At 53.4% G+C, this 27,026-nt stretch overlaps 1 protein-coding gene across 2 annotated transcripts; it reads right to left on the minus strand.

Annotated features, from left to right (window-relative positions):
• Positions 1-1,917: 1,917 nt before the first annotated feature.
• Positions 1,918-25,467, minus strand: VSX2 (visual system homeobox 2). 2 transcript variants are annotated; one of them, XM_055288850.2, is made up of 5 exons: positions 24,985-25,467; positions 23,651-23,735; positions 19,489-19,612; positions 4,873-5,053; positions 1,918-4,065 (listed from the first exon to the last, which is right to left on the minus strand). In XM_055288850.2, the coding sequence occupies exons 1-5, from the start codon at positions 25,352-25,354 to the stop codon at positions 3,740-3,742; spliced, it is 1,086 nt and encodes a 361-aa protein (XP_055144825.1). In that variant the 5' UTR covers positions 25,355-25,467; the 3' UTR covers positions 1,918-3,739. The 2 variants fall into 2 exon arrangements, with proteins under 2 accessions (XP_055144825.1, XP_063500387.1); XM_063644317.1 differs by having other exon boundaries at positions 1,918-4,122; positions 24,985-25,354.
• Positions 25,468-27,026: the final 1,559 nt, after the last annotated feature.

Genomic DNA, 27,026 nt, shown 5'->3' on the forward strand with positions numbered 1-27,026 from the left:
AAAAATACAAAAATTAGCCCAGCGTGGTGGCACGCATGTATAATCCCAGCTACTCAGGAGGCTGAGGCAGGAGAATCCCTTGAACCTGGGAGGCGGAGGTTGCAGTGAGCCGAGATCGTGCCTCTGCACTCCAGCCTGGGTGACAGAGTGAGACTCCATCTCAAAAAAAAAAAAAAAATTACAACACAACGTGGAAAATGCCATAATCAGGAATGTCCCAAGTGCTGTCAGAGAACAGAGGTTATAAACTATTGCTGGCTAGGCGCAGTGGCTCATTCCTGTAATCCCAGCACTTTGGGAGGCTGAAGTGGGAGGATTGCTTAAGCCCAGGAGTTCAAGACCAGCCTGGGCAACATAGTGAGACCTCATCTCTACTAAAAATTAGCCAGTGTGATGCACACCTGTAGTCCCAGCTACTCAGGAGGCTGAGGTGGGAGGGCACCTTGATCTGAGAGCTCAAGGCTGCAGTGAGCCATGATCACATCACTGCACTCCAGCCTGAGCAACAGCAAGACCCTGTCTCAAAAATAAATAAATCAGTAAACAAATACACTCTTCCTGGAAGGTCAGGAAGGCTTTGGAGGGGAGGAGACTGGAAGGTTGACAAACGGTTTCCTTCCTGGAGAGTTGGTGGAGGACAGGGTGAGAGAAAGGCATTCCTAGACCGAGGATGAATCCTGCAGGGGCTGACATGCCGGGGAAGGCCTGGGAGCAGCCTGGCACGGCAGGACTTGAAGCCAAGCTCATAGCTCTTTCCCGTCCCCACACAGGAGCTGGAGATTTCCCACGTGTGCCCCTCAGGGTCCTGGTCTGTGAGGACCACATCTGGGTCCAATCCAGGGTATTAGGACTGCTGACCTCCTGTCATTCTCCTTCGCTGATGGGCTGCCAGAAACCTCATCCATGAGGGAGTTCACATCAAAGCCAATTTGAAACAATCTTATGAGATTCCTTGAGCCCAAAGCTCAAATACAGCCTATCTCATCTGCTCACCCCACTCTCTCATCTCATAATTCCATCCATCAAATCACCAAGTCGGTGGGTCACAGCTGTCTGCAGACAATTTCATGTGGTCTTCCTTGAGCTGTTTCTCTTTGACTCTCCTTCTCTTTGACACCAATTTAGCATAATCTGTCTGGCTTTCAACTCCAGATACTGTTACCTTTTTCGTTTGTTGTTGTTTAGGTTGAGGGTAATATGTGGAAGGGCACAGGTGTGCACAAAAGGAAGGGAGTCCTCTTGGGGGCCAAGGTGGGCTGTGAGCTTCCGCAGAGGGTGGTAGGAAACAGGGTTATCAGTAAGTCAGTACCAAGGAGAGAAGCAAATGCCAACTACTATGTGGGGAGTAGGAGGGAGTCAGAGGTAAGAACTATGGATCGTTGGGACATTTAGGTTGTGTTGATCATGGAGGCCAATCCCATGTCACAGTGATGAATGTCATTGAAGGGTGGTATCAGCTCAGTGGAGAGACGTAGGCCACTTATATTTTTTTAAAAAGGAACCCAGTAATTTTGACCTAAAATATCAACTTGCAGATTTACTTTTTTTTTTTCAACACAGGGTCTTGCTCTGTTGCCCAGGTTGGAGTGCAATGGCATGATCACAGCTCACTGCACCCTCCACCTCCCGGGTTTAAGCAATCCCCCTGCCTCAGCCTCCTGAGTAGCTGGAATTACAGGAGTGTGCCACCACCCCTGGCTAATTTTTATATTTTTAGTAGACACAGGGTTTCACCATGTTAGCCAGGCTGGTCTCGAACTCCTGACCTCAAGTGATCTGCCCACCTCGGCCTCCCAAAGTGCTGAGATTACAGGCATGAGCCATCGCACCCAGCTGTAGATTTACTTTTTATGCCACCCATACACACGAACACAAACCATTCCCTACCCACAGTGGACTCCTGGATTCCTCCCCTGCTATTTTTAAGCCAATTTTATTCTTACTTGTATCTTTACAGAAAATGGCACAGAAATCACAAGTTTCGAATACCTAGAAGTTATTACAGTTCCATATTTCAAACACCTCAATATCAAGTTTCTTTCTTCTCACTCTATGTACATTATTTACACACCAGGGGCTATAGTCTAACACTTCAAACCAACAGGGACAAAGACAAGAAGAACCGGGCTGGAGGGAGGGAAGTTCCATAAATGGAATGAAGAAGAAATCAACTTTTGATATGGAATTAAAGTTGCAACGCACTGTCTCAGGCCATTCTGTAATGAGGTATTCCCTGCAAAGGTGGGTGGGGTGGTGGATGGGTGGATGGGGTCGGGAGGCTGGCCTGGGAATCTGGATCTGGCAGGTCAGCAGGGCTGTGTGCTCCCATTGCTCATGCAAATGGAAAAGGCCAGGCCAGAGAGGTCACCGTACTAACAGGTCCACTTATCAGCCGGCAGAAAGAAGCCCCGGCTCCTTATTCTATCATGGTTACCGTGTTTTAGTCTAGTGGACGTGCCTCCTGGCATGCACTGGCATGAAGGCGTGTGTGCCTGCAGCTTAGCTTGTGCTTACTCCTGGCCTTCTGCCTTGCTTTTCTTCCAGCCTTTTTCCCATCCTTCTGAACAGGTCAAAGCCTTGCTCTGAGGGGTGCTCAGACCTAGGCCCTTAGTCCCCCGTCTGTCTGGAGTGAAGGTTTCTCCAGCAGGCCCTTAATGCGTATGCATAGCCCCGGGCCTACTCCAGGCTTGGCTTCTCAGTTGAGGCCAGGCCTGTGGCTTCCTAGATGTCATTTACCAGCCAGATTGGGTTGTTCAAGGCAGGGCACATGTGAACTCATAGTTTGCAAGGAGCTGTGGGGGAAGGGTGCCTTCACAGCAAGTCAAGGTCACAAGCAGCATATTGCAAGAGTCGAGATGCTTCAGGACACAGGCTCAGGGGCCCGAGGACCCAGGGTGGAAGGTTTGGACTCCTGAACAGTGCAGTGAGCCACGGCATTTGTGAGGCATAGGACATGGACTCATGGCACGCAGCGTACGTCGCCACATGCCATGTAGGTGCCTGTGCTGGGAGGAGCCAGTGGGACAGGCTGGGTGTGGAGAGCGTGGGTTCCTGAGGGTGACCATGGCAGGGCATGAGACCAAGGGTGGCTGAGGGGCCCAGGCTGAGACTTCCCAATTGTAGCCTGCCATCTGGACTCCACTGATGGGTGGGGCAGAGGCTGGGCCTGCCCGGGCCTGCACGGTGTCTTCACACTGTGGAAGCCCAGGCCCGGCCAGGTCTGCAGGAAGGAACAGGCTGAGTTGGGAGAAGACTTTTACTGAGGACTGGGGTGCTCAGGACGCTGGAGCTGCAGTTCCAGTCCTCCGTCTGTGTCACAGCTGTGGCAGGCAATGCACAATGCATTTGCAGCAATGGGCTTTAGGCATGCGCAGAGCGGAATGTAGAGCTGGGAAGGAGGGATCTTTAAAGCAAGAGAACAGAGAGCAAGGGGTGGCCAAAACCAGTGAGCATTGCAAAGAGATTGAGAGAAAAGGGGCTTGAGGGGATGTTGTGGGCAGCAAGAAGGCTTCTGAGGCTGGGATGCTGGAGAGGTCAAGACTAGATGAGGGATGTCTCCGCATGGTCCAGAGTCAGAACGCAGCGGTGCCTGCAGCCACCAGGGGTGATGGAGGACCTGGGGGGAACAGGGAGGATGGCAGAGGCCAGGCCTGGGCCTTGCCTCAGAGAGCACCTCCCAGCACCACAGGGCCCGAGGAGAGCAGAGTCTTGGGGCTTCGGCATCTGAGCGCGCCTTGACCTAAGCCATGTCCTCCAGCTGCGGTGGACTGAGCCTCTCCGCCGGTCTGTCTTCATCCATGGCCTCCTCCTCCTCTGGCTTCTCGGTACTCCGGGCCAGGCTGTCCGGCCCAGACACAGTCCCCAGCACTTTGGTGCTGTGCTCCTGAGCTTTGGCCCGGAGCGCCGCAATGCTGTTCTCCCTCAGTTCCTCCTGGGAGATGGCCGCCTGAGCGTCGGGGCCCCGCTCGTCCTGCTCCATCTTGTCGAGCTTGGGCAGGGCCTGGCGTTCCCCCTCGGGCTTCCTCCCCGACTCGGCTGCTGCCTCCAGCGACTTTTTGTGCATCCCTAGAAAGAATTGTTGGTATTCGGGTTTAGAAAAGCGCCTGGGAAAGCCATCTTGAACTGAAAACGGCAAAGATAGAGAGAGGCCAGAATTAAGGACGAGCAGAAAGCCTTACTTCCCACACCGCAGTCACACAAGTCCCAGGGCTGGGCCAGGGTCAGGGAACGAGGAGATGGGTCGCCAGCCCTGTGGAGGACCTCCCCCTGCCAAAGCCCTGGGCACCTGGGCCTCAGGTGGCCTGTTCTGTCCCAAGCCACAGCGCATGCTCCCCGTCCCTCTCCCGTGGGATTCTGGATCTTAGAACCCCAAGAGAAGCTGGTGCTGTTCTCAGATATAGGCCCAGAGGGCGGGTGGGGAAGTTGGCAGGTGGGGAAGATAGCAAGTAGAGAGATTTGGGGGACAGAAGTCCTTTGGGCAAAGCAGAATGGCAGCCAGAGGGACCTAGGGGTCCTCTTAACCCCCAAGGAAGGCTGTTTTGTTCACTATAAGCCCACCTCTGGCCAAGGGGAGAGGAGGGTACAGACTCCAGGGCAACAGCCACACCCTTCTCACAGGACAAAATAATCCACAGTTAGGGACTCGTTCATGATGAGAGTTCTTGGCACCCAGTGCAAGTGACAGACACCAGGCCCCAGGCCCACCCTGCTCTGAGTCCCCCAAGGTAGACCAAGAGGTTTGCTTTGAAGAACTTCTCTCCTGCTAGGCTGCTGTGGCCCAAGTCCCCCTGCCTCAAGGCTCTGTCCCCTCCTCCAAGGAGCCTGCTCTCCTCACCGCAGGGGCAGGACCCCAAGGAGGGTGCGGGCTCTTACCCAGTAGCCACGGGGCACAGGAGTCCATGATGCCATCCTTGGCCGACTTGAGGATGGACTCGGGCAGGGGGATGGAGTGCCGCACCATGGCCCCGTAGAGCCCGTACTCCGCCATGACACTGCTCCGGCCCCAGCACTTCTCCCGCTTCCTCCACTTGGCTCGGCGGTTCTGGAACCAGACCTGCAGGTGCACAGAACAGGTCAGAGGCTTGCTCTGAGAGGTGTTGGGCCCAAGGCCCTTACCCCTTGTAGGCCCGGAGTGAAGTTTTCTCCAGCACGGCGTCCTTAACCTAAGCTTGCCTACTCCGTGGTGCCCCCTGGGTTCCTCCAGGCTCAGGGAATATTCAGAAGGAGGACATCAGTCTTAAGAGAATACCGTGGGTAGTTCTAGGGAGGTGGGGTATGGATGCTTCCTGGACAGGGTCTTGCAGGTGCGCAGGACCCAGTGCCGTCGACTGTTTGCAGCTGAGAAGCCTGCCCTGCCACTGATGGTTCTCTTGCATGTGTTCACACCTCCGGCATATAAATCTTTTTTTCTGATTTGCAGAGGGACAAATTCCTTTCCCAGCACTGGACTAGCAGTGTGTCTGGCTCAGGGCTTCCTCTCTGCCAGAAGCCCAAGACCAGAACCATCCAAGAGGGCCGCAGGTGAGTGAGGGATCAGGGACAAAGAGCAGGGGACAGTCTTAGGGGCACTTCACCCAGGTATCAGAAAGGCTGGGAACTCAGGGAGGGAGACTCCCCTCGGAGGCCTGCGTCAGCCTCCCTCCTCTGCCCTGTCCCAGCTAAGCTCTGCCAAGCCACATGTGCCCTCCGGGTACCTGCTCCCCCACAGCCGCGGGCCTAACTCTGAATGGTGTTTGGGGGAGCTGGACCAGGGATGAAGATAGCATTCTCCAGGGTTGAGGAGCAAATGGGAGGAGGGACCTGGGAGGGAGTGGGGGCGGAGGAAGCACTAGCGAATGTGTCTCTGGCCCCAAAGCTGATTGGTGCAGGGTCTGAATGACAATGGGGTACCCTGCGGTGTCTGCAGCACTCTAGCCCATTCTGGGAAGAGATCCCAGAATCCCTAACAGGTTTGAGAAGGGAAGATTTCTTGGTCCCTCAGAGCAGCTTTTCGGAGATTTCTCGCAGCTGACAGAGCCGGGAGCGCCTCGCATTGTCAGCCAAGGAGGTCCAGGCCCGCCGGGAACTGGTGGGCCCCAAGCCTGGCCGGTCCCTTCTCGCCCCTCACAGTCCTTAAAGGCTCCGACCCCGGGGGCAGCGAGTCGCCCCAGGGAAGTCGAGGGAGTCGGGAGGGAAGGACCGAGGCGGGCTCGGGAAATCTGTTCATTTCCTCCCGATTTCCTCGCCTGGGTCTGGTTCGGCCCCGCCCTTCCCTCCGGGCCCCCTCCCCCGCGGCCAAGGTATCAGCTTTTAATGAAAAATTGCTCCGGCTCTATTCAGGAGGCGGCAAAAGAAGAGTCACCCCCAGGGGCAGCCCTGGGCTGATTGAAAAATAAGTTAATTTCAGTTTGAATCGATGGGCCTCAGGCACTGAAATATCACGGGAAATTAAAGCGGCTGCTCTCCCGGGAGCCGCGGCATTGACCCGTACTAATTAAAGCTGGGGAGGCAGCGCTCGCCTCGTCGCGAGCGCCCCCGCTTCCCCGGGGACCCCCAACTCTTCTCATTTAACTAATTAGACGGGGAAAATTGGGTGTTAATTTGTTTAGGATTTTCCCCCTTCCCCCCGGCAGCCCCTCGCGGCCCCCGCCCTGCGCGGCGCGGAAATGCATGCGGGCTCGGCGGCAGATGGCTGCCCGGGTCACGCTGCAATCTCCTCCGACTTGATTGCTTGATTAGGTTGTTAGCACATTAAAAAAAAAAATTGCTTGCCGTCTGGCGCTGGCGTGATGAGTGGGACGCTCGGCAGCGCCTGGGTAATTTATCTTTTTATACGGCGAAGAATTTGATTTCAATCTGCAGATATATGGGGCGCCTTTGACACCTGTTTAACATCGCGCCGCTGACAGCTTAACCCTTCGCTTCCTGGGGAGCCGGAGCTGGGGCCGGCGGGGCTCGGGGGTCCGCGCGCTCCTGCGGTTCCCGCCGTCGCCGCCAGGTGGCGGAGTGAGCGCCCCGCGGCCCGGAGTCTGCGGCGGAGCGCGGCCGGCCATCCCCGGCAGGGGGCGCTCCGGCCCGCCAGCCTCGCATCCCACGGAGGTCACAGAACACTGCACGCGCACCTTTAAGTTGACCCAAACGCGTGTCCTCTGGCCTTTCTTCATTTGTAAATAACTGGCAGCCTCTAAACATGGGAGCTACATGGCCTTAGATGCCTCCGGCCTCTCCCGCGCCGGGTGGCTCCATCCCCGTTTGGGCAGCACTTTTGCTGCCTCCGTGTTTGGCACCTGCAGTTCCCGCGCAAAACTGGGGGGCTGGGAAGCACAGGTGCAAGGCCTCTGCCTGATCCGGACCTGACCGCCCTGGGAGACCCCTGCCAAGGAAAGGGTTTGTGTAATCCGAAGGCCGCTAGATGGCTGTCCTCCCTGCCCTGAAGGGAGAGGCAGCAATGCCAGCCGGGCTAACTCGGGCCTGCGTCCCGGCCTGGCTCCATGCCGTATGTAGATCTCCCCAGCGCTGTGGGCCTGTGCTGCAGGATGTGTGTCCGACTAGCTGTCTTACCCGGGGCCTGCGGTTTGTCTGGGGCCTCAGTCCTGCCCCATCATCCTCCCCTTGGCGTATCTGCTTGCTGCAAGCTGCTTTCTCCCACAGAGGAAAAATCTAAAAGGACTAATCTACATAAAAGTATGACTCCCGGCCTGGCGCAGTGGCTCACGCCTGTAATCCCAGCAGTTTGGGAGGCCGAGGTAGGTGGATCACCTGAGGTCAGGAGTTTGAGACCAGCCTGGCCAACATGGGGAAACCCCATCTCTACTAAAGATACAAAAATTAGCCGGGCATGGTGGCGCACACCTGTAATCCCAGCTACTTGGGAGGCTGAAGCAGGAGAATCGCTTGAACCTGGGAGATGGAGGTTGCAGTGAGCCAAGATCGTGCCACTGCACTCCAGCCTGGGCAACAGAGCAAGACTCTGTCTCAAAAAAAAAAAAAAAAAGTATGACTCCCGGTTTTATCCACCTCTCAGAGAAGACAGCAAAGAATGAATCCCCCTGGTGATGGAATTCCAGACACCAAGTGTGACCACAGAGGGCTGCAGAGGTTTGGTTCATGAATATAAGAAGCTACCTACTTCCTGGTCCGGAGACAGTCTTTCCTGCTTGAATACAGTGCATTATTAGGTTGGTGCTAAAAGTCATTGCAGTTTTTGCCATTGAAAGTAATTACTTTCTTTCTTTTGAGACGGAGTCTCTCTCTGTCACCCAGGCTGGAGTGCAGTGGCGTGATCTCGGCTCACTGCAACCTCCGCCTCCCGGGTTCAAGCAGTTCTCCTGTCTCAGCCTCCAGAGTAGCTGGGACTACAGGTGCCTGCCACCACACCCAGCTAATTTTTGTATTTTTAGTAGGGATGGGGTTTCACCTTGTTGGTCAGGCTGGTCTTGAACTCCTGACCTCAGGTGATCCAACCGCTTCGGCCTCCCAAAGTGCTGGGATTACAGGTGTGAGCCACCGTGCCTGGCCGAAAGTAATTACTTTCAATGGCAAAAACCGCAATGACTTTTGCACCAACCTAATAAAACAAGGCCACAACCCCTCAACTGGTATCTGTGCAGCCAGACTGGAGAATGTTTTGTATTTAAGAAAAAAGATGTGATGCATAAACCACAGTAACACAATGTCCTGCAGCAGTAGCACCTCATGATCAAACCCATCAGCTTCGATTTCTCAGCAAAGCATTTATGTACATGTTCACACTAAGAACAATAAATTCTGTAAGGTCTGGTCAGGTTTTTGTCATCACTGAGTTTTGATGCCAAATTTATAAAAGAGCGTTCTGTTTTCAGTGCAGTTTAGACTTAGGGTTTCTGAGGCCGGGCGCGGTGGCTCACGCTTGTAATCCCAGCACTTTGGGAGGCCGAGGCGGGCGGATCACGAGGTCAGGAGATCGAGACCACGGTGAAACCCCGTCTCTACTAAAAATACAAAAAATTAGCCGGGCGTGGTGGCGGGCGCCTGTAGTCCCAGCTACTTGGAGAGGCTGAGGCAGGAGAATGGCGTGAACCCGGGAGGCAGGGCTTGCAGTGAGCCGAGATCGTGCCACTGCACTCCAGCCTGGGCGACAGAGCGAGACTCCGTCTCAAAAAAAAAAAAAAAAAAGACTTAGGGTTTCTGGAGAAGGCATTGTGGAATATACAAAGACAGAGATGCCCCACCCACCCAGTGTGGATACCTGGCAAGGTGCACTGCCCTGGCTTCCCCAGGAGTTCCACGAATACCCATGCTTGAGATGGGGCACTTTCTCAAATGGAAACAGCATTTTTAGGGTACTAAAGAAGGGGGTGCAGACTCGGGATTCTGATCATCTCTGGGGCCTATAAACAGAACCATTTTCCTGGGTCTCCTAATTTGGGCAAATGAATATCTGGCTGATCTGTAGATCAGACTTTGCCCACAGACTCCCAGGGGAGCTGGTGCCAGCTGGTCGCTCAAACCAGAAGTCATCCAGACCCTCAGTTATGGGCTCCTGGAATGCCTGGCTCTCTGTGAAGACCAGATGCTGCTCCAATTTATGGAGGAAACCTGGACGGCCAAAACAATTTCTTTCTAAGACAGTTGGCAAGGACGCTATGGCAATGGTGCCTTGGAGGGAAGTAGACAAGGAATTAGAATTAACCCTAACTGCTCTGTATATGTCCCTTTCTATTCCCTTCCTGGAAGCCACCAGCCTGTATATAGAACTGAAATATTTACCAGTTGAAGCCAGCCAGTCCTGACCTGGAATTCCCAGCTCTGAAAAATTGCTGTGTGACTTTGGGCAAGTTACTTGACTTCTCTCAGTCTCAGTCTCTCCAAATGAAAGATAAGAATATCTACTTTTCAGGCCGGGCATGGTGGTTCACGCCTGTAATCCCAGCACTTTGGGAGGCTGAGGCGGGTGGATCACGAGGTCAGGAGATCGAGACCATCCTGGCTAACACGGTGAAACCCCGTCTCTACTAAAAATACAAAAAAATTAGCGGGGCGTGGTGGTGGGCACCTGTAGTCCCAGCTACTCGGGAGGGTGAGGCAGGAGAATGGCATGAACCCAGGAGGTGGAGCTTGCAGTGAGCCGAGATCACGCCACTGCACTCGAGCCTGGGCAACAGAGTGAGACTCCATCTCAAAAACAAACAAACACTTTTTGGGGGTTTTGGAGGATTACATGAAATAAGTGAGTGCCTAAAATCAGTGCTTGTCATACAGAAGGTGTCCGATAAGAATTAGTTTTCAGTAGAGGCACTGAAAATAAATGGGAGCCTGCCCAGAAGGCAAGTTAATCAATGGCATTACCTGGCCCTCTGGCCTCCTTCACATGCCCTTCAAGGCTGGACTTACAAATAATAATAACAACAATCCAGGAGGTGGGGAAGAAAGATCTAACCTTCGGCTGTATATTCGATACAGATAGTCTTTAGTTCCCCCTTAGGCATTTGGAGAGCTAAACAGGTGTCCCTGAAACTCTCCTCACATTTCCTTTTTTTTTCTTTCTTTTTTTTTTTAATTTGAGACAGAGTCTTGCTCTGTCGCCCAGGCTGGAGTACACTGGCATGATCTCGGTTCACTGCAACCTCCGCCTCCTGGGTTCAAGTGATTCTCCTGCCTCAGCCTTCCAAGTAGCTGGGATTACAGGCGTCTGGCACCACGCCCAGCTAATTTTTTGTATTTTTAGTAGAGTTAAGGTTTCACCATGTTGGCCAGGCTGGTCTCGAACTCCTGACCTCAGGTGATCTGCCCGCCGTGGCCTCCCAAATTGCTGGAATTACCGGCGTGAGCCCCTGCGCCTGGCCTCTCCCCACATTTCTAATATATCCCAAGCCCTTAAGTCTCCATTACAGGGGAACACCCACACAGTGCCCATACTCCCTGTGAGTGGACTGTGGCGCAGCAGCTAGAAGCCCTAGGCTGAGGATTTCTGCTCTGCCTCTAGGTGAGTTTGTGGCTATGAGTGCATTTCTTTTTCTTTTCTTTTCTTTACTTTCTTTTTTTGATGGATTTTCGCTCTTGTTGCCCAGGCTGGAGTGCAATGGCGCGATCTCAGCTCACTGCAACCTCTACCTCCCAGGTTCGAGCAATTCTCCTGCCTCAGCCTCCTGAGTAGCTGGGACTACAGGCTTTCGCCACCATGCCCGGCTAATTTTGTATTTTTAGTAGAGACAGGGTTTCACCATGTTGGCCGGGCTGGTTTTGAGCTCCCGACCTCAGGTGATCAGCCAGCCTCAGCCTCCCAAAGTGCTGGGATTACAGGCGTGAGCCACCACACCTGGTCGAGTGCATTTCTTAATCTTTCTGAGCTTCCCATTCCTTACCTGCCCTGTGACACCACCTCTCTGCAGGTTTCTGGTGGAAATTAAACAGTGTGTGGGAAATGCCTGCCACATAGTAATAGCTGAAACACACTGGCCTGATGCTTGATGAATTCTGTGGACAGATGTGCAACAAGCTTTGCTTTCTAGCAAATGTTCTAGGATACCTTTCACATAAAACGCATAATTTTATCTCCCACCTTTGATATGTCTTCTCAGCATTTAGGCTTCTTTTTCTAGGTGGACTGTTGGTTCTGACAAACCCACAATATTCCTTTGATCCCTCTCTCACTCACTTTCCTGACCGCTCACTTTCTAGAAGAGACTGCTCCTCTCACATGGGAGTCTGGTCCCAAGTTCTTCAGGAGACCCTGCATCAAGGTGCCAGTGAGGACCAGAGCCCTGCCTTATACTTCAGTCAGGGTGCCAGGTGCCTGAAAAGGGGCCCAAAGTGACACCCAGGGCCACCAGATTTGGAGTCCCAGGACAAAGTGAGTTGGGAGGGCCTCTGGATTTCTTTTTTCCTTTTCTTTCTTTTTTTTTTTTTTTTTTTTTTTTTGAGATGGAGTCTCGCTCTGCCACCCAGGCTGGGGTGCAGTGGCACGATCCCGGCTCACTGCAAACTCTGCCTCCCAGGTTCGAGGGATTCTCCTGCCTCAGCCTCCTGAGTAGCTGGGATTACAGGCACCCACCACCATGCCCGGCTTATTTTTGTATTTTTTAGTAGAGACAGGGTGTCACCATGTTGGCCAGGCTGGTCTCGAACTCCTGACCTCAAGGTGATCCGCCCTCCTAGGCCTCCCAAAGTGCTAGGATTACAGGCGTGAGCCACCATGCCTGGACAAGCCTGGGTTTCTTGATACATTTCTCCTCAGAGGTATCAGCAGCGATACCCCAGCAGCAATCAGAAAGCCCAGGTCGGCCAAGCGCAGTGGCTCACGCCTGTAATCCTAGCACTTTTGGAGGCCGAGGTGGGCGGATCACAAGGCCAAGAGATCGAGACCACCCTGGCCAACATGGTGGAACCCCGTCTCTACTAAAAATACAAAAATTTGCTGAGCGTGGTGGCGCGAGCCTGTAGTCGCAGCTACTCAGGAGGATGAGGCAGGAGAATCACTTGAACTCGGGAGGCAGAGGTTTCAGTGAGCCGAGATCGTGCCACTGCACTCCAGCCCGAGCAACAGAGGGAGACTTCATCTCAAAAAAAAAAAAAAAAAGAAAGAAAAAAGAAAGCTCAGGTTGTGTGGAAAGACTGTGGCTGTCCACAGCTGGCTGGCGGGTGCCTCCACAGCAGGCACAGAACGTGCCTGTGCCTCGAAGGATAGACTGGCCCCGGGGAAGGACTTCTTGCTAAATGGATGCAAAGGCACAGCTAGCAGGCCAGGCAACCCTGTCAGCTCTTTCTCTACGTGGGCAATCAGCAGGAACAGCCAAGGCCATGCCTCATACCTCCTCTTGTCTCTGCATCATCACTTAGCTGCTGTCCTGCAAGCTCCCTCCCTGGCATCGCCACCAGACAACATGCCCAGGGTTTCATCCCTTAATCGTCTCAACAGGAGACCCTCTGCAGTCCTTCGGGGATCGCCCTCCTAAATACCTCCTAAAGGAGACATTGTGCCTGACAGATGCCCTTTGCACATTCTGGTCTCCTCGCTACCCCAGGCCCTGCCCTGCCATCTTGCCACATGCCATCAGGTGAGCGTCCATCACATTCCTCCAGTCTCTTTCTTCCCCTCTGGCTGGAAGCTGATGAATTTGGGCTTATAGCTGGTGTGACTTAAGGGCTTCACACTCTGCACCCACTCAGCACTTCAGCCGCGGTTTATTTCAGCGCGCTCTGTGCAGCCCCCGCTAAGGCTCAGAAAAGTGGAGTCTTGCTGCAGCCTCTGTTACCCACTAGGGGGCAGCTCCGACCACACTTCCAGACAGCCTCCTGCCTGAGCACTAACAGGCCATTTTCCTTCCTCACCCCAACCCCGTGCCACCCAAAACGCCACTTTCTTCCACTCATATTAACCCACTCAGAACAGAAACACCCCTCTCCTGAGCCTCCAACCCAGTGTGTTTACATTCACTGCACACAGAATCACCTAGAGAGATTTAAAAGCATACAAATGCCAACATTAAGATGTTTTGTTTTTTTTTTTTGGAGACGGAGTTTCGCTCTTGTTGCCCAGGCTGGAGTGCAATGGCGGGATCTCGGCTCACTGCAACCTCCGCCTCCCGGGTTCAAGCTATTCTCCTGCCTCAACCTCCTGAGTAGCTGGGATTACAGGCATCCGCCATCATGCCTGGCTAATTTTTGTATTTTTAGTAGAGACGGGGTTTCACCATATTGGCCAGGCTGGTCTTGAACTCCTGAACTCAGGTGATCTGCCCACCTCGGCCTCCCAAAGTGCTGGGATTACAAGCGTGAGCCACCGTACCCGGCCTAAGTTTGTATTTTTAGTAGAGACGAGGTTTCACCATGTTGGTCGGGCTGGTCTCAAACTCCTGACCTCAAGTGATCTACCCGCCTCGGCCTCCCAAAGTGCTGGGATTGCGGGCATGAGCCACCGCGCCCTGCCAAAGATGTTTGATTTTAAACCAATTAAATCGGAATTGCCAGGTGTTGGCGGAGGGGGGAGCCCATGGGCGTTTTAAAAATCTGTCCTGGGGTTTGGCGAGGTGGCTCACGCCTGTAATCTCAGCACTTTGGGAGGCCAAGGCAGGCGGATCACGAGGTCAAGAGATCGAGACCATCCTGGCTAACACGGTGAAACCCCGTCTCTACTAAAAATACAAAAATTAGCCAGGCTTGGTGGTGCGCACCTGTAGTCCCAGCTACTCTGGAGGCTGAGGCAGGAGAATTGCTTGAACCCAGAAGGCAGAGGTTGCAATGAGCCGAGAAAAAAAAAAAAATCTGCCCTGGTGATTCTAATAACCATCCTGAGATGAGATCCATACAACCCTTCCCTACTCAAGCACCCATCTTCTTACTTCTGGAATATGACCCCCTGATACTTTGTTCCCTACCCTTAGGCAGGGGCCACTTTAGAAGAAGCAAAGTCACACAGTGCTCGGCAGAGAATCTAAGCCTCAGCCTTCAAAATATACGAGACTTCTAAGAGGGGTGAAATGTAGTCTCTGCTCACTTCGAACATTCATAGCTCTGTAATGTTTGCATTTTATAACAAGCACATCTTAGAAAAAAAAATAGAGTAAACATGTGAATATATATGTAGCCTGCCCTCACAATTCTAGTAACAATTGACCCCACAGAGGAAATTAAGTCAGTCTGGAAACCCACCTTCTCTTCCCCAGGGCTGATAGCTGGCAGGGACTTCCAGAATGCCATATCCTAGCATTAAAAAAAAAATTTTTTTTTTGAAACAGGATTCTGCTCCGTCACCCAGGCTGAGGTGCAGTAGCACAATCACAGCTCACTGCAGCCTTGACCTCCTGGACTCAAGTGATCCTCCCACCTTAGGCTCCCAAAGTGCTGGGATCACAGGCACCAGCATTTTATTTATTTATTTAAGACACAAAGAAGACGGTGTGCCTGAGTCTGACGTGGAGGCGTAGGAGCTTTTCTTTCCCCAACACTGCACCATAATCCTCCACCTCCAGCCCAGAGAGATGTGGAGTGAGGACATGTTTACTCTCCAAACACAAAGGCAGAGGAAATCGCCATGCCTTTCTGCTGGGACTGGTTTGTCATCACTGTTCTTTGCATTATTACAGTTTGTATAGAGAGACATTCATGTCTATCTCGTAGGATCTCATGTCACAGTAGCTGAGTACTGGGTTTGAATCCCAGTCTTACTTTACCTCTCAGCCCCTCAGTTTCTTCATCTAGAAAATGGGTATAGGAATGACATCTAACTAATTTGTCTGTTACGGATTAAATGAAATCAGGCAGGCCGGGCATGGTGGTTTACACCTGTAATCCCAGCACTTTGGGAGGCCAAGGTGGGTGGATCATTTGAGGTCAGGAGTTCGAGACCAGACTGGCCAACATGGCAAAAACCCGTCTCTCTAAAAATACAAAAATTAGCCAAGCAAGGTGGCAGGCACCTGTAGTCCCAGCTACTCAAGAGGCTAAGGCAGGAGAATTGCTTGAGCCTGGGAGGCAGAGGTTTCAGTGAGCCGAGATCACACCACTGTACTCCAGATTGGGTGACACAGAGACCCTGTCTCTAAAAAAAAAAAAAAAAAAAAAAAGAGAGAGAGAGAAAGAGAAGAAACGAGACATGGAAAGCACTTAATATCTGGGACAATGGTGAGTACTTAATAAATGCCAGTAACAACACTATTTTTATCAAGTTAGCATTATGGAAAGATATTATTATCTTACAAATGAGTAATTTCAGACTCAGAGTTTGGCTTGCTGGCAGCGAAACAAACACTGGAAGTAGGTGTGTCTGCCTTTCCACGTCCACACCGCAGGTTCTCATCAGACATCAGACAGTAGACTTCAGACATGCAGGGGTTTCTTGGCTTGGCCCAGCAGTCCATCTGGGCCTGTTAAACTTCACCTGCCCTGCACCCCCATTCCACCAATGGCAGCCCAGAGGCTTGTGGTGGGGGAATCCTCAGGAGGCACTTGCCTAGAAAGGATCTTACCTCTTTCTTCTACAGATGGGGAAACTGAGGCTCACAGATGGGAAGTGGCCTAGCCTCTGCCACACCAGATGTCAGAGTTGGAGCTAAAATCCGGATTCTTGATCTCCAGTTCAATAACCTTTCCATTCCACCTTGGTACTTTCTGTCTGTTTTTTTTTTTTTGTTCATTTGTTTTTGAGACAGAGTCTCACTCTGTCACCCAGGCTAGAGTGCAGTGGTGCGATTACAGCTCACTCTAGCCTCTACCTCTTGGGCTCAAGTGGTCCTCCCATCTCAGCCTTTTGAGTAGCTGGGACCACAGGCGTACATCACCATGCTCGGCTAATTTTTAAATTTTTTTTTGTAGAGATGGGGATTTCACTATGTTGTCTAAGCTGGGCTCAAACTCCTGGACTCAAGGAATTATTCCACCTCAGCCTCCCAAAGGGCTGGGATTACAGGCATGAGCCCCTGCACCTGGCCAGGAATTTCTTTTCTTTTCTTCCAAGACAGGGTCTCATTTTTTTTTTTTTTTTTTTTTTTTTTTTTGCTTAGCCTGGTCTCAAACTGCTGGGCTCAAGCAATCCTCCCACCTCAGATTCCCAAAGTGCTAGGATTACATGCCTGAGCCACCGCGTGGCCGAGAATTTCTTACTCCAGACTTGGAGCTGGTAATAACTTCCCCTTTCCCGCTCATCTCGTCTACAGAGTCCTCTGACCCAAAGCTGGGCTGGGAGGGGGCTGGCTTCGGAGTGGTGGCCAACACGTGGAGGGGAAATGATGGGGAGGGAAGGCAAGGTAGAGAAGCAAGGTTTTGGAGTCTAAAAGGATTCAACTCTGGCCTCTGTCTGTGCCTCAGGTTCCCCATCTGTCAACTGGAAATAATATCCCCTAGCTCATGGGTGTTCTGAGGACTCTACTGAATATAAATGAACTAGCTCTGTGAGGAAATGAAAGACACAGGTGGGCTGCTGGTAGAGGGAGGGTGAGGACTTGCTTTTCACCCTCTTGAACTCATGTACAGAATTTGCCCATTCAAAAATAATTTTGTTATGTAAGTGAGTTTTGGGCTGTTTTTTTTAAACAGTGCCTGGTACTCAATAAACATTGATTATCTTTACTGTGATACAGGTCCCCTGCCTGACTTCAAATCACCTCTGCTCCCCCAGCTTCAAGTCAAAGCAAAGACTTCAAACAGAAGAGGCGGGCAGGGCCACTGTGGGCTTTGGATTCAGAGTTAGGTTTGAGTCTTGTGTCTCCCACTTACTAGCTGTGGGGCCTGGGCAAGTGGCTGTGCCTCAGCTGCCTCCGTTCTCAAAGGAAATTCATGGTCTTCAGCCCCTGATTGTCACCAGGACTTAATAAGATCAGATCTGACACCGAGTGAGCCAGGGGCACGTGCCAGGCACTGCCCTGAACACTGCACACACATGGCTCATTGCCTCCACACAAAAAGCAGGTGCCACTGTCACCCCCATTGTACAGATGAAGACTGAGAGGCTCTGGGAGGTGAAACCCGGCCAGGAGCCCAGACAGTCTGGCCCCAGAGTCAGTGACCCTAACCACGGTACCACCCTGCCTGTCCTGTGCACGTCGTGAATTCAGGAGAACACCTGGCACATGGAAACTCCTCTGGACACGATCGCTGTGACTGCTGTTGATGCACACCAACATCTTTCCCAGGCCACTTTACTGAACTGGGGCAAGAGGCCTTGACAACTCACAGACAGCTTCTGGGGGTAGCATTCAGGCATGTGGTGCTCAGAGGCTCTGAGACTCTTCCCTCATTTCTCCGATATCCACAAATTGCAGAGCCAATCCTCACAGTCCCAGGGCGATGAGCTCTCCTCATCCCACACCCCAAGCTCCTTTGTGCTGGTTCTGGTGCCCTCAGGCACCACCGTATAAGCAACCCCCAAGCAACTTAACAAAGCCCTGTTAAGTTAAATGTGCCTGTTGGGGCATTCGTAGCAATGCAGTTACAGCTGAGGGAGAGCCTGCCCCCAAATCCTGAGCTCAGCAGGTTTCAAACACTTCATCCACCCTCCTCTACCTAATCTACCAAGCCGATTTCAGGACAACCCACTGCAAGAGACAAGCTATTGCTTCATTCTGGTCAATACTGCAAATGCGGGGCCTGCCAACAGCGGGGATTTGTCATTGCTCCTCCTTGCCGCAGCCACCTGGAATGGCCAACTTTATGCTAATGAAGGCCAGGCAGGGGTTACTGCCATGCAGTGTAAGGCTTGGCTTACACACACACACGCACGCACGTGCACACACACAATTCAACATCAACACCCAGCTTACCTCACTAGAACCCAATTGGGTGGAGGGTAATGGGTCCAGGCCACCATGGATAATGCACCAAACATAATCTGCTTATGAATAATTGAGCTTATTGTTAGTGTCAATGTCTAAAACCATCGGCTGAAATTCCAAATAGATTTCCAGGGGAGAGCAAGACCTCACAGCCTCATTTCACATTCTCTGGTCCTCCAGTGAGAGAGTACAGAGCAACCCACACACCTTACTTGGCTCCCTCTGCCACCCAGGCACACATCACATGTGGAGATACAAGGGACCTAGACTGGGGAGGAGACGCAGAGCAGAGCAGTTCCAGGAAGTCAGGACCAGCCCCCAGCCTCCGCAATGAACTAGCTCTGGACCGCTCAGGCGATGTGAGCAGCTTTCATTGAAGGTTGAGCACCAGCTAAGACAACCCCAAATATTCTGGAAATGTTCCTCCCACCCCACTCCTTCTGCCTCATGGAGGCCCTGCCCAGACTCCATCGTCCCCCAGAGAAATGATTCCACAGCCCTACTCCTGCCCAAGTAGGGGACTCTGGACTTGCCAAGGTCCTGCTGCCGCTAAGTGGAGGCCCCATGCCTACCACATGCCTAGATCAGTGACAGGTTATGTCACAAAACTGCCCAGGAGAGGAGGAGGAGGGCTTATAGTGAGCCACCTGCAGGGCCCTGCCCCAGGTCACATCCTGGGCCAGACCGAGGAGAAGAAAAGGAGCAGCAGGTCAGGGCAGCAGTTGCTGGGCTGTATGTGGGAGGAAGGAGCCTTAGATGGATGGAGTGGTGGGGAACAGGAAGAGAAGGGGTAACACTTTCATCATGGGGAGGGGAGCAGAGGGGAGGGGAACAGACTGGGGTTAGGACTAGAAGCCACCTTCCTCTTCACAGCCACCCAGAGGCCTGGGGCACCCGCTGGCCTTGGAACAGACATTTAGCTGTACCAAGGGGAACTCTGCCTCAACAGAGACCCTGCCCAGGACCGGGGGCCCCTCCAATACTCCACCTCTCATCCCCAGACCCCCGCAGGGTCTGTCTGACATACTCCCCGGGAAGCCTATAGTCTGGAACAACAGCCAGGCCACAACTGGGTGCCTCTCATCCCCCGACAGCACCCACCTCATGTGGCAGGTGTTCAGCTTAAATAGGCTGAGAACATGATCACAGGCAAGCACACGCCCAGAGTGGGGCTGGGAGGCGGGGTCATGGGCATCTGGAACCCTGGAGTGGTAGATGTCACCCAGAGAGGGGAGAGTGAGGGGGAGGGGCTCAGGGTTGTTACCTGTATCCTGTCTTCCGGCAGCTCTGTTTTCATGGCTAGCATCTCCCGGGCGTAGACGTCTGGGTAGTGGGCCTCGTTGAATGCCTTCTCCAGCTCCTCTAGCTGGTAGGAGGTAAAGATTGTCCTGAGGGGAGCAAGACCGAACACTCAGGGCCCCAGAAACTAACAGAGCCTGTCTCAGAGAGGACAGAACCGCCTTCCTCTGTGACTCCTGGGCAGACCCCGAACCCAGGCTGGCTCAGCACAGTAGGACATAAATTCTCTCTCTCTCTCTCTCTGACACACACACACACACACACTTTCTCTCTCACACACACACACACTTTCTCTCTCTCACACACACACACACACACACTTTCTCTCACACACACACACACAGACACACTTTCTCTCTCACACACACACACTTTCTCTCTCTCTCTCTCACACACACACACACACACAGACACACTTTCTCTCTCACACACACACACACAGACACACTTTCTCTCTCACACACACACACACTTTCTCTCACACACACACACACACACAGACACACTTTCTGTCTCTCTGTCTCATAGTTTAACCCTCTGGACTCTTCTTCCTCAAGGCTGAGGGCTCACACTACCCTTCCTGTGTTTGGAGGGTGGCCATTATTTCAGCCCTCAGTGACATTTCACACTGGGAATCTTTCTGGAGGTGCTCTGGGGGAAAGGCTGTTAAGAAGAAATTCTAGAAAAGCAGAAAGCCCCTCTTCCTCCCAAGCACAGAGAAGAGGGGCTTACCAGATTACTAAATAGCCCAGCTCCACCCAGACCAGCTTCCTGGGCCCCTCTCACAGTCGCTGAATTTTTAAATGCCTTTCAAAGTTAGAAGATTCACCAGAAGGTCAAATGCAGCCTCAACCTCAGTGTTTATACAGCAGAGAACTGAATCTCCCACTCCCTCAACTCACCCCAGTGCCCCTTCCTCCTCCCCTGCTCTTCCTCAACGCCACCCAGACCTGCCGGCTTCCCGGCACTGCCCCGAGCCTTTTCCCGTCCTCTTCTGTGCTGAGAAGGGAAGGGCCACCTTCCAACCATCCCATACTTCCAAACTCAGCCACTCACCTGCAGGGGGTTCCATTGGGGCCACCCTGAGAGCCCACAGGCACAGTTCCCCACCCCCCACAGAGCAGTTCATATTGATCTATTTTGTGTTATAAACTGCTTTAAGAATCTGGTAAAAACTACATTCTCTCACCCTAGGAAAATGGGCAAATAAATATGCCCCAATTAGTAAAATTTTGCCTCCAACATTAGGGGATTCATAGGTCCCCTTTCTTGAATAAACCACTAAACACCTACTTCCAGACACAAACTCTTCTCTTTTCAGACCTTAATTTCACCAGGTTTTGGGTGATCTTTATCCTGAAACCTCATTAACAAGCCAACAGGCAATATAGTCCAGCGTCCACAAACTGAACTTGTAGAAATGGTCCAGCCCTTGCCTGGTCCCCTGGGATCAGACGCTGGGGCCAGCACAGGGGTGTAGAATCCCTCACTGCTGGGCCCTCGCCTTCATCTAACACAACCCAAAAGTACAGATTTGAACCTCACACACTCCTTGTGCTGGTGTCCACTTTAATATCTCAGGAGATAATTCAGGGAAGAAAGATTGTGCTCTTTACAGAAAATGACTGGTTTGATTCTAAATCGTTTCTCCTATTCTCTGGGGGGAGGGGGGCGCGGTGATGTGAAATGCTTATGCACACACAAAGTTAATTCTTGAGAATTTTGAAGATCTGCTGCTTTTTCGTTTCTGCCATCTGCTGAAGGGCCCATGGACAGTGTCAAAATAAACAATAAAGAAATGCAAGTCCTTTCCAAAACCAGGGAAACTGAGGCACAAAGGCAGTCAAAGAGGAGAGCCAATTATAGGTCATGTAGAACCATTCAAGTCCCAGTCTCTACTTGGGAGTGCCCCTCTTCAAAAAACAAAACAAAAACTCAAATCTCCCAAACTTTCCCTAATTCATGCCTCAGAGCTGACACGCTTCCCCCATAATGTGACCCAGCCTGTGTTCCTGGTTTATGCAGAACCCCAGACCCTTCAGGCTCCTGTTGTGTCCAGTCTGAAGAGGAGCTGAGCTTTCCCAGTAGAAAGAAAGAGCAAAATCAGAGAGACTCTCACCGTGGCTGCTTTGTCCCCACCCCACCCCCCAAACGCTTTTAAGTCTGGTTTGTTTCTGGGAGATAAAAACAAGCCCATCTCTCATCACCAGATTCCAGGGTCTCTTACCCCAAATCCCCAAATGACAGAGGCTCGAGTAAAATGTATTTTTTCCTAATTAAAACAAGTACTTGAAATCCATAGCCATTCTCCTCTCTTCGATAACCTTCTCCCTTCATGCAACAGAAATAGAAACCCCAGACAGTTAATACCCAGGTGTTGGTGAGTTGCTGTTCTACCCCCATGAAAACCCACCAAAGCCCCCAAAGGTGTTCCTGGCCAAGAGAGTGACAGATGAAAACAGACGGTCAGAGACCTTAAGCATAGAATTTGGGCTATGGGTCACCCAGCTCCAAGTGCCATACAGTGAGATGTCCTGATGCAGAAATGCCATTCCTGTACCCAGGGTTTAGGGATGCTTTTTCCAGGGCTCTCCATGCTATGGGAACCCCTCCCACCCCTCCTGGCACCAGGACAAGAGCAGTTTTGCGGGTCTCTGACCTGCCCTCCCTGCAAGGTCCCTGTCCCTGCTTGGGGAAGATGACAAGATTACCCACCCTGGGACCAGCGTAAGATGGGTGCATAAAAAGTGTTTTAATGAATATTCGTTGAATGAATTGAATGTAAAAAAAAAAAAAAAAAAAGACCAAAGATCAAGACCAAAAAAATAAAATAAAACAATACAAACTAAACAAATGCAAACAGCTGCCGGAAAAAGAATAAACCGCGGTCCGGAGAAACCAAGTCGAAGTTCACCTGCATTCAAGCCAAAACCTATTAGGGCCTGAGGGGTGAGAATAGGCCGTTTTAAAAGATGGGGGTCAACAGTGGAGTTTCCCAGGGCCAAGGAAGAACGAAGCATAGAAAAGCGAAGAGAGAGAGGGTGCAAAGAGGCTGAGAACAAATTGGGATGGGAGAAAAGGATGTGGCGGCGGGGGTGCCCGAGAACGCCCTAGTGGAGACATGTTTCGAAAGGGCGCAGAGCCTGCGGCGGCCCCACCTGATGGGGACGGAGTTGGGTGCGGGGAAATAGCTCCGAGGTGAGCGCCGGGGCAGCATCTGCGAGCCGCACCCGCAGAAAGGCAGGCAGATTTTTGGTTCTCTCTCCTTTATTTCCTTGAAAACCACCTTACAAATGTACCCAAGGAACTGGTAGCAGTGCGGCTGGTGCGGAAGGAAATGAGGGCGGGGGTGGGAGAAGGGTAGGTTACTTTTCAAGATATACCTGTCGGCATCTATTGAGTTTTAACTTTGTGCAAGTAATTTCCATTTAAAGACAAAAAAAAAAAAAAAAACCCTTTCTAGTCTGTACCCCGATGCAGCCCACCCTACTCCAGCTACGGCTGGTGGGACCGTCCAGTCTACATCGCCTCCCACTCCATTTTACAGACGAGGAAACTGAGGCTCACGGAAGGGAAGCGACTTGGTCAGAATCACGAACGAGCAGAAGCCAAAAGAAAATGCACTGTCAGTGCAGAGATCGCTCCAGCTTTGGAGAACGGTGGGAGCAGAAAGCTTAGGGAGTTGGCAGAGAGGACAGGGACCCTGGGAGAGAAATGGGGGCGGTGGGTAAGGCCGAGGGCAAAGAACGGGCTCTGGCAAGAGGTGGGAGCTAATCTGCCAGCCGCGGGGTCTGTGTGGCTCTCGGCATGTACAGGTGCGGGGATCTGGGAACCGCCTCCACTCTGTGGCTCAGTTTGGCCTGTGTTGGAGCCTTTCCTTTCTCCTGCACAAGGAGGAGAAAGCCCGAACTGATGCGCTTTCCCGGCGGCCACTCATCGTGCTCAACCGGCGCGGACGCCAAGGCCCCGGGCAGATTCCGCCAAACAACCCGTGGTCTGCGCCCTGGCACGGCCTCGGACCTCAGATTCGGGGTCGGCTAAAATAGGGTCCGAGAGACACGAGGCCGGAACGGGGGACGGCAGAGGGGTGCGCGGGCAGGAGAGGTAACAGAAATCGGGGGCCTCACCTGTGTCGCCGCTTCTTCCGTTTCTTGGTCTGGTTTAAAGCAGATTTGGACATTTTTCGATCGCTGGAGGAAACATCTTCAGAATCTGAAAAGCGGGCGGAGGGACATGCGGCAGAGTGGGGGACGCGCTCGGCTGTGCCCGAAACCCGCGAGGGCCCCACCCCGGGCTGCCTCCGCAAGCAGCGGGGACCTGCTCTGTCTCCCAGGAAGCCTTCGGACGCCCCGGTGGCCGTCCCATCCCTGAGCTCAGGCTGGCCTCTCCCGCGCCGGGGCCCGAATCCGGAGGTTTTGAACAGATTTCGTTGTAAGAGAGGCAAAGGCCCCGGCGCGCTTGGGACCGGGACGACGGAGAGCGAGGCAGCCTTAGGGGGCCGCAGAGACCCCCGGCAGCCCTCGCGACCCTGCTGCGCCCTGCCCTGCGCGGCCAGCCCCAGTGCCCCGGGCCAGAAAGTTGGCCTCGAGTAGCGAGGAGCGGAGCCGAGGCATGCGGAGCTGGGCTCCGGGAAGACTGGGGGCTGCCGGGCACCGTCCTTTTCTCGGGGCGGCACAATGCGTCCCTACTCGAGGCCCGAGAGCCTGCGACGCGCTGGTTTTCGTTGCCTTTCCACGTAAAACAAAATAAAACGCAACGAAAAATCGGGGGAATTGCCAAGCTCAAACAAGAATCGGAGGTTCGAGCGGGCCGCGACACACCTTCCGGAAAGCAGCGCGGGGAGAAAGCGGAGAGGTCACCCAGGGTCTCCGAGCCCGCGCGTCGCCGGGCTCCAGTATATAGTGGCGCTTACGTGGGAGCGGATGGCGGCCGCTTTGGCTGCCGCGATGGAAGGGTTGTCTGAGCTCGTGGGGGTGAAAAATAAACCCCAGTTGACCAACGCGGGATTTGGGAATCAGACAGCTTTGGACACCAGGGATGGGGCCGGAGCCGGAACAGCATCGGGCTCGGGGAGTGCGGATCCTACACGAGGCCGGGGCCGCAGTGGAGCCGCGGAGCTGGGGCCCTTCGACCCGGCCGGGGACCCTGCACCACGGGCTCCGACACCCCAAACCCGGTTTTCAGTGGGGCCCCAACAGAGTGCCGTGGCGGAGCCCTGCCCGACGCGGGGACTGGAGAACTGCGCGGCCTCCCGAAACGCTTGGGGCCGAAACCCTGCGGACGCCGAAGTATCCTCCCGGGCCCCGTCACCAGGCGCGTCGGCCCAAGGCCCGGGCGGCGACCCCCGGCCTGGCAGTAACTTTTCCGCCTGGAGGTCTGGTCCAGCAAGCGAGAGCCGACGGCGCGGGACTCCGGGCTGTCGCACCCCAGTCAGGCAGCAGCGCGACCTCTCCTCACCTACCCGAGCTGGCCGTCTGGCTGGTGTCCAGCGGCCCCGATGCTCTGCCCAATGGCTGCAAGTGGACGCTCTGCGGGTCGGACAGCACTTCCAGGAAGGTGGGCTGCGCGTAGAAGCCGGGGAGCCCCCCGGGCCCCAGAAGCCCCATGCCGCCCACCCCCGCGGGGCTGAGCACTGAGCGCGCCGACAGCAAGTGCCCGGGGGCCAGGCCGTCGAGCGCTGCCCGCGGGTGGGAGCTCGGGGGCTCCTTGTTCAAGCCCAGGATCTCCTGGATGCCGAACCCAGTGCACCTGGCCGGGGCGCCCCCCGGGGTACTCTTGGCCACTGTCTCGGATTTGGGCTTGCTCAGCGCTTCCCCTGCTTTCCCCGTCATCTCCCGGTTCTTTGGAGGGGCTGAGGCCGCAGGTCTTTAGCTCCCCCCACCCCCCCGCCGGGCTTCCCGCTTCGCGAAGTTGGTCCCAGGTGCCCCCTCCGGTGTCTAATGCTCTGGAGCCCAAGGAGATTCCCCTTTTATCCAACCAGGCGGCAGCCCAAGTGGGGTCAGAGCTGAGCAGCCAATCACCGGGGCCAGGGGCGATTAGGAATTCCAAAAAGCTGGCAGCTCCCGCCGCAGGCAATGTCGAGTGGCCAGGGTGCTGGGGGTCGAGCACCGGGTGGGCTCTGCAGGATGCCCATGGGCAGGGACCCCAGGGGCTGAAGTGAGACAACCAGGTTCAGGTTAAGGTTCAGGTTCAGGGCTGTTCCGGGAGGCAGAGTGGCTTGGGGCTCTGCGCAGATTATGGCAGGGACAGGTCCCTGAGGTCAGGTGGAAGGATGGGCTAAGGGCAGAGGTGAGAGACTGGGAGACCTCCTTCCCTCAACTCCTATGCAGGTTGGCAGCATCAGGGCAGCCTGAATATGGCACCTCTGTGTAAACGGTGGAACAAGGGAAAGGTAAGTGCCGGGGCAGTGTGTGTGGTGGTAAGCCAGGAAAAGATCAGGCCAAGGTGTGCAGAGGGTGATGTGGGGGTGGGGAAAGCTTGCTAGGTACAATGCCTAGTTCGGAAGAGCTACTCAACACATATTGGCCCAATGAATGAATGATAAATGGGTCAGAAATAGGGGTCCCTGGTGGGAAAGAAGAGCAGTGATGATTACTTTTGGAGAACAACCGTGGACATCCAAACCTCTTCCTAGAGCAAGCATGAAGCATGCCCAGCTTTCATGGGAGGACTTGATTCTTCCACCCAATTCATTCGACTAATATGTATTGAGCTACTAGCTCCTAGCTAGTAGCCAGGGGTTCCGCAGTAAATCAGATAAGGCAAGGGCCCTGCTATACTTCAGAGTTCATTGAGCAAACAGAATGAAGAGGAATGGATTGTTGATGTGGAGGGAGAGGAAAGAGGAAGGGGGTGAGAGGCAATTAAAAGGTGAGCTGCTTTCCCCTGCACTCCACCACCTCAGCTAACTCTTCTGTGACTTTCTTGGAGCTGGGAACTATCTTATCGACCTTGAGGCTCCCCTCTCCACTGCGCCTAGCATATATGGTCAGTTCATGGTATGTTCCTTGAATTGAAGGCACCCTATTGGGAGATAAGGACAAGGTCCATTGCTTTAAACAGAGATTGGAAAACCAGGCTGGGAAGATTCCATGCAGGATTTCTTAGCCAGTCAGGTGCAAACCCCCAAACGGAAGGGATCCCCCTAGCCATACCTGGCCTATTGCCAAGGTGTCTGGTACCCTCATGGCTGCCATGGGGCCAGCCTGAGAGGTAAGAGGAGGCACCTCAGGAGTGGAACCTAGACCTTGCTAGCAGGGCTGTTGTGAGGAGGGTCTCCACTCCCATTTGTTTGGTCCACATGACAGCTGGAATTAGGTAGGGGCATCTCACCGTGCAGGTGATATCTGGGAGAGCGGTGCCTCCGTATCCCATAATAAGGCCATGCCTACTGTGCATACATCATCCCAGGCCCCTTACATGGTGTCATCTCTGGTGGCACAATCTCAAGGCATTCTTCACCTTATATTCTATGGAGGTGGGTCCCAAGTAACACCACTCACG

The sequence above is a fragment of the Symphalangus syndactylus genome, chromosome 8, assembly GCF_028878055.3.
Source record: "Symphalangus syndactylus isolate Jambi chromosome 8, NHGRI_mSymSyn1-v2.1_pri, whole genome shotgun sequence".
Taxonomy (NCBI): Eukaryota; Metazoa; Chordata; class Mammalia; order Primates; family Hylobatidae; genus Symphalangus; species Symphalangus syndactylus.